Source organism: Rhagoletis zephyria, unplaced genomic scaffold, assembly GCF_001687245.7.
Source record: "Rhagoletis zephyria isolate East Lansing unplaced genomic scaffold, Rhagoletis_zephyria_1.1 Rzeph_scaffold_12914, whole genome shotgun sequence".
Classification (NCBI taxonomy): domain Eukaryota; kingdom Metazoa; phylum Arthropoda; class Insecta; order Diptera; family Tephritidae; genus Rhagoletis; species Rhagoletis zephyria.
Window position 1 is genome coordinate 4,412 of NW_016169987.1, and position 7,583 is coordinate 11,994.

Sequence of the window (7,583 nt, forward strand, 5' to 3'; positions counted from 1 at the left end):
TTGCGACGAACGCTGAGCATGCACAAGCCATTCAAGCGGTCTTCATGCATTTTTGATCGTATCCAAGTTTTCACCCGCCCAAGTGTGCTGAATGACGATTCTATGGACGCAGTGGAATATGGAAAAGCTAAAAATATTTGAATGCTTTCGTTAATAAATAAACATAACCGACTCCTTATACAAGTCTATCAAGTTTACATCTGTGTTCTGTTTTTCTTGCCACAATAACGCCATAGCATATCATATTCGAAATACATGTTTCCGTGGAAAGTATTTTCAAATAAAACGCTGGCGAGTTTTCGTCACAGAATCTTATTTCCAATGATGTTACTAAGGAATCTAGATATGGGATATAAAGAGAACGTTGAAAGTATTCTCAAAGCAATGCGAATGGTTTGCTAAATTCGTGGGAGACGTAATTAAATATTCAAGGGTTCAGTTGTATTCGTTGCTGATTCTTAAAGCTCTATACAGTGATTGTAAACGTATTTCTTGTGTTCTTTTATTATTGTTATGATTCATTTTATATGCTCGGTACACTTAATTGTTTACATCCAGGCTTTCCGACTAGAGTACGTTGGCCACTGGGTAAAAAATCTTGCTTTATTTCTCAGTTAAGCATAATGACAGTATAAATATGGTCTATCCAGCTGCAGAAAGCTATTGGAAAGCAGCTTTTCTTGTGCCTACATTCCCGAATTTATTTGCAAATCGGTTTTTTATTTCTCACATTGGTTAGAAAACAAATATAACCGCATAATTCATTTAACGCGAAGTCAAAATTGGTTGGTTTTCTTTATACAGCCCGTTTTTAATTGGAATTATCTATACTGTAATAAAACTGTAGATTGTTTGCCTGTTTGAACTCACTAATTTCCGGAACTACTAACTGGATTTTCATGGGCTTGTAAGTGGTATATAGAGACTGACCTCGGACGTAACCTAGGGTATAAAAAAAGAGACATGACAACTATAACTTCGAAACCGTAAGTCACATCAATTTGAAATTTGGTATGAAGACATATTTATCCATGGTAAGCGCTCATAGTAAGGCATATATGAATGAGTTTGAACAAGGGGCGTGGCACATCCCATTGTCGTGAAATTTTTAATCAGAAATATCTTCGGAGCCGTAAGTCACAAGGCTTTGAAATTTGGTGTGAATCTATGATAGATGTTTAAAATAAAGTATCCATATTCATACATATAATACGTTTGTAAAAGGGGTGTGGAACATCTTACAGACGCCAAATTTTAATCAGCAATAATTTAAGAACGATAAGTCACGTGACTTCGAAATTTAGTGTGAAGACATAACTATAAATAGGCGCTTATAGCGAGGTAAAAATAAGTGAGTTTGTATAAGGGCCGCGGCACATTCCATTGGCGTGAAATCCCCCATTTGCTATTTCTTCGAACCCCAAACTCACATGACTTTGAAATTTGGTGAGAAGATCTATGGTAAATGTATACAAATGAGTTTGTAGTAAACTGAAAGGGAGTGTGTTTTCCAGGGGCGTGGTACCTCCTATAGTAGTAAATTTAGAGAACCATAATCTTGAACCCATTACAAACAGACAGCTAAGCTGAATGCAGTGTAATGATCTAAAACGGGGATGAGAGTTTGCAAGAAGTCGTAGCACCTCCCACAACGCATATCGTCTACGTTCAGAGAATATCAATTTAAAAATCCAAGCGAACGAAGTCGGATGGTCTGCATCGTTAAATATACTTTTGCAAAAAATTGTGCCGATAGATGGCGTTAAAGTCGAGATATTTAGAGAATCCGTCTTTATCATACGATCTGGATTAACGGGTATTAACTTTTTGATAAGAAGTGCTTCTGCAAAAAACGGACCTAAAACATAGATGATGCTGGAATCAAGATATTTAGATACCCCTCTACAAACACATGTTCGAGGCCGTTGCTTTTTTATTGCTCATGACTGTAACTAAGTAAAGTAGCTGTCGAAGGCGCGTGGACGATTCGATTTTAATTTCACTTCACATATAGTAGACTGCATTTGTTATAGGTTCTAGACAATAAGAAAAAATGATAGTAACATTCAAACAACAAAGTTTTTACATAAGTATGCATGTATGTACATTCTTTATATTAATATACAAAAGACATATACATATTTATGTATATGTAAGCATTTACATGCATGTTAGTAGGTCTCTCTTCGCTCTTTACAAGAAAACTGCTCCAACTAAAGTAATACAAAGTCAAACATTTTACGTTTGAATTGTCATTCACCACCAAGTGTACTAGTAAAATTTGCCATAGGCGGTTCAAAGAAAGAATTATAAGGGTGCCCTTCGAAGGAAGATTTGTCCTGAATTTACACAATAACTTTAAAGAATACACGCCATGGTGTCTTCGGGCTCTCGTAGCTTAAAGCTTAGCCAACGAATGGTGTGCTTGGGTCCCTCCCTACTCATTTAAAACCTTGATATCTGTATCACTTTTATTTATTTGGCCAAAGATCTTTCAGTGAAGTTTTATTCCTTCCACCTGTGCTGAGATACCCATTGTTTGATGAAACTCAGACGTTCAAAAATCTATACAGTATCTGAAATATCACTTAAACGGCTACGTATGTAGAGTGACGTTGAGCACAACTTTTAGCTCCATCCGAATTGGAATGTTTCTCCCTGGTCCTTGGATACCAAACTATTTTTTAAACAAAGCGATTGATTCACTGTCGTGCGACTTCTTTAATCTGATGTTGGGCAACGCAACACGAGCTGCAAAGTGTACGATGCTGAAGCGGTTTTGGGCGACTTATGAAGAACTATTCTATACAAGATCTATGGCCCGGTTTGCGTGGGCGACGTCTACTAAAAATTTTATAAGTATGAACTTTACGAGCTCTATATTGACGTGGATATAGTCAAACGCATCAAGATATAACGCAACCGCTGGCTTGGACATGTCAGTTATGTGGAGGTTGATACTCCATTGAAAAAATTCTAGCCATCCACGGGTAGAGAATAAGCAATGTTGTTCAAGTTTGCGCTTGGTAACAACTCAGGCGATGTCGAAATATTGCTAAGGAAGGAGGCGTTCGGCTATCAGTCCAAGTATAAAGTTAGGTTATAAAGACGTGTATGAATACTTCCACTCGCAGTCAATTGTTCTCATTGGGAATACTCTCTATGATTGCCAGGAATAGGCACATTGGTCTAACCAGAGTTGAATGTCACCGCTGCAGTCGCGTCTTCTGCACATACATAAATCAACTTCTCGTGGCATTGTGTGGTACGTGAGCGGGTGGGTGTGCAAGTTTTCCGGCCTTTACTGTCTTATACCGGCTGGAAGCTGCTAATAGTGCTTTTTATGTTCTCTTCGGTTAGTCGTCGGAAAGTGCGTTTGTATTAGAAGTTCTTTCTTCGCTGCTAGCTGTCCAATCATCATCTTCCTTGATGGGGTATGTAGCTAATATTGCTAGGACACGTATATAGTATCTTACGTAGTCTGCTGGCCTCTAAAGAACTTTCTATCTTCTGACAGAAGTTTCTTTATAAGGAGCGCTTAGCTTCAGTGACTAAATCGCTGTTGCCAGACCTTAAATTCACTCCCAGAGTTGGATCTTTTAGCTTCGTTAAATTTTGATCTACATTCAATTGGCCAACATGGGTGTTTTGGATTCCTACTTGTCGCCCTGGTCGGGCCGGCTACCTTTACTGCACGCTGAAACACTTTAGTTAGATTATCAACGACCTGATTAAGTTGATGCTCTGAGTTTATCTGGAATGTGGGACCGCTTGTTATTTCTTTATCCGTACGTTTAGGTTATAAACCATATACATGTGGTCTGAAAAGCAGTTGTCTTCAGTTACTCTGTAGTCATTCAAAAGTTATGCCCCTGCTCATTGACACATGGTTATTCGTGTCTGAGCTGCCCCATATATGATGATGGGCATTCGCGTTGTGTCCCATGACCATTGGAGTGCCGCGTCTTAAGGACTCCATTACTACGTTCTTCAGGGACTGGGATGGAGGGGGTGTATCTGCCAATGCTATGACCACTCGGTCTGCATCGCTAAAATGCATAAAGAGGAGCGTACTAATAGATTTTTTTTTGAAAATGCACGGCCTGGGTTTATCTTTGTCGGTGACATAAACCAGTTATTATCCATTAATGCTCAGTCCACAAACCTGATCTTTTATGACCCAAGGTTCCTGGATGAGCACGATCTGCTCTTCTCTTTCGGCGAGACGAAGGAGAAATACGGCGAGAAGTACGGCTGATGCGACCTTGCGGGGTGGAAATTAATCTGTGCAATCCCTACCAAAAGTTTTGCATGCTCTGGCTGGACAAGCGACCACGGTCTGGTTAGCGTCCTCCTCACCAGAGAGTGAATATTTGACTTCTTCGACTTCGGTCATAAACACTTTGACTTCTCATAGTCGGGTCAATAGGTCGTTTGTTACGGCTGTGATATTCTCCACAGTTTCCCTCAGTAGACCATCAATCGTTCCTTGCAGGAAGTTATCCGCATCGCTGATTTCATTTCAGGACTTTGAACCGCTTAGTCAAAAAAGATAGTGTGTACTTCGCCTGATAGATACCTAAAACTCTGTACTTGTAGCAAAGCTCACGGCTTGAAAGACACTGCAGTCGACAGGCAGACCATATTATATCTTCAACTGTAGGGTATTCAAATAAAATCCAGCGCCAACTCTCCTCGGCCCCAACAGACAGTTGAGTGTCAAATTAGAATTGATGAATGACGGCGTAGAAACCCCTCATTACTTAATCAAGTACGTCCCTGAGATTTCGAACAAATTTTTTGTGGCGCGACCGTCAAACGTAAGCAAATAAATATCATACTTTGTGATGATAGACAGGGAAGACTAACGAGTACGGCTGTATGAAAAACCAGAGGGCTGTTCATGCCTCTATGTATATGCATACATAGGTATATGTGTGTAATCCTACTTAATTGTGTTGACGCATAACGATTTCATAAGAGATCCTCACAATTCGAATGCCAAACAGCAATCACCAACAATAAAACGCTTGTTTTCCTCCTGCTAATACACACTTTACCTACTTTTCAATCTAGTATTTCTTGTTCCCAATCCGTGCTCCAACCGATGCGCTACGTACTAACCAACGTAGTACTTCTATATGCGACTCTTTGGCCCAACTTCGCTCTCACACCCCTAAAAATGCTGACGCTTTTCGTCTGCTTGCGAGTAGTAGTATGTGGTAGCAGCAGCGCTACCAGCCCCCCAAAGCTTGATAAACACTGCGTAGCGTAGTACATTCAACGAGAGGCGGAGCGCGCGCCTGCCGCCGCCAGTGACGCGCAGCAGCGCAGAAAGTGTTTTCGATTTTGTGTATTCGCTATGCCGAAGTTGCGGCCATCAGCTGGAACTAGTTAGTTGATGGCCGGCAGTGGAACGAGTAACATTGAATCGGTTGGCTGGTAGCACTAGGCGCGCACGGACGTTACAAATTGCCTGTCTTTTGATTAATAAACAAAAACCTTGGCTAGTGTGTATATTTTATTTTTGGTGTAAAAGGAAATGAAATTCATAATCAAAGAAAAGTGAACGCGCTTATTTATTACACGAATAAAAAGTAGAGAAAATTTTAGGAAGAAAAAATACGTCAGCGTGCGTAAAAGCGTAACCGTTAGAAGTGTTTTTTTTCGGGCGTATTTCAACGTATGCACTTGATAGGGTTGATCGGAAGCGCCACTGCTGGAGTAGTATCTATAAATGTTTGTATCGCCGCGTCTTCCGCGCATAAATCACTTTCGCGTGTCAGGGTATAGTACGTACGCGCGCGTGTGTGTGTAAGTTTTCCGGGCTTTGCTGTTGGGTGGCGGCGCATAATCATTTTACCACCTTCTTTGGCTAAATTTTTCGTCCCAACTATTATATAGGCGCCTACACTTTCGCACGCGCTCGCTCGCCTCTGGCGTCCGCAACGATGAGTGTTGTGTCTTCAACTCTGCTGGCTCAACAAGTCAACAACTGGCAATTGGAGGATTTTGCTTGCTTTCGAAAATGTGGCGAAATTACCGTGTCCCCCGATGCGCAAACTTATGGCATGAATTGTTGCTTTTGCGCTGGTATTTGCTTGCAATTCGATGTTTTTATAGAGCATATGCGCGAGGTGCACGCGGAGCGGATCAGTGCGCTGTATCAGCAATCGGAAACGCCGCCGCTCGCGGAGGGGAAAGACGAACAGAGCACACAAACAACGTGCGCAGAAATGGAAACCTATTACGTTGACGCGGCTAATGCCGTCGCCCCTGCCATCGACGATTTTGATATTGATGTAGAATGCATTGATGGCGATGAATGCGCTTTCAGTTACAACACGAACAACAACTATAATTGCGGCGCTGCCGTAGGCGCTCTTGCTGACGCTAGCAGTGACACTGAAAGCGGCTCCACCGCCGCTCTCGCCGCCAATGCCGCGAAATCTCGCGTTCCACGATATCAGCTACGCCGTCAGCGCACAGCTGGTGTAGAAAATAGGGCAATCGAAGATAAGTCGCGCAAGGTATGCAGTTGGAATGAAGCACGGTCAGCAAAATGTAATGGGACTTTGGGAAAATTCAAAACACTTACGACAACACAAACACCACCAACACCCGCGCCCACACCATCACCATGGACAACGCCAGTGCAGAATGGCCGCAGGGAAGAAGGAACCACAGCGACAGTGACAGAAAGTGTAAGCGAAATACTTGCCATAGCAATGGACACACCTGGTGTGCATGGTGCCGGCGATTGCTTGGGGGTGGCAATAGATATGGCCGATGTCGTTGGTGTGGCCGGGGCTGTGCATGTGACTGGTATGGATGAGGCGCAGCATGGACCGGAAGCGCCGCAAGAAGTGGACTTGGTGTATGTAATGGAAAGTGCAACGCCAGACGGTGTTATTGAGGAAGAAACCGTTGTGGATCCATTCGAAATGGTGCAAGGCTGGCGGCGTTCAACAGACTCGTCCGAGGTGAGTGAATACCGAAGACAAAATACTTACATACATATTATGTACATTTATATAAAGGGTGGGTTGGAATGCCAGATTCTTTTGTAGCGTGAAATAAGTAAGTTTGTTGATGCGATGAGGTTTTAATTTAATACTGTTATATGTATGTAAATTCAAATGGGTTAATGCGATGTACGCTGGACGGACGTTGGACAACGAGTCACAAGGTGTTTTGGGTGGGCAGCAGAAGTGGCTAGGCAGGTGTACGAAAACCGGGCGGGCAGGCAACTTTGCAGCTTAACTGATGAGCTAGACAAAAGCTGTGTACGAAGTGTAAGGTGAATGCGAAATAAAATTGAAAGAAATTCGCGTCGGGTTTTGTCCGATATTTACATAATTGCTTTCATTTTTGTTTTGGTTTTTTTTTTCTTAAGTTTTTTTCAAACCGCGTACACTTTATATATATATGTATATATATTTGTTTCTGTTGTCGAATTTAGTTCAAATGAAATTAAATGCTTTTGGCACGAATATTTTAAGATGAGTGCGCGCACATATTCAAATTTTGAAGTCGTTTTTAAGTAGAAAATTATATTTTTGGAAACATGTTTGTATATTAGG

The 7,583-nt window shown here is 41.7% G+C and overlaps 1 protein-coding gene across 1 annotated transcript; it reads left to right on the forward strand.

The window, feature by feature from the left end:
* Positions 1-5,368: 5,368 nt before the first annotated feature.
* On the forward strand, positions 5,369-6,983 carry LOC108377890 (uncharacterized; the record flags this gene model as incomplete). The annotated part of the gene is made up of 1 exon (XM_017634184.1): positions 5,369-6,983. A coding segment is annotated over exon 1 (1,032 nt), but the record flags the coding sequence as incomplete, so codon positions are not given.
* Between the last annotated feature and the right edge of the window lie 600 nt (positions 6,984-7,583).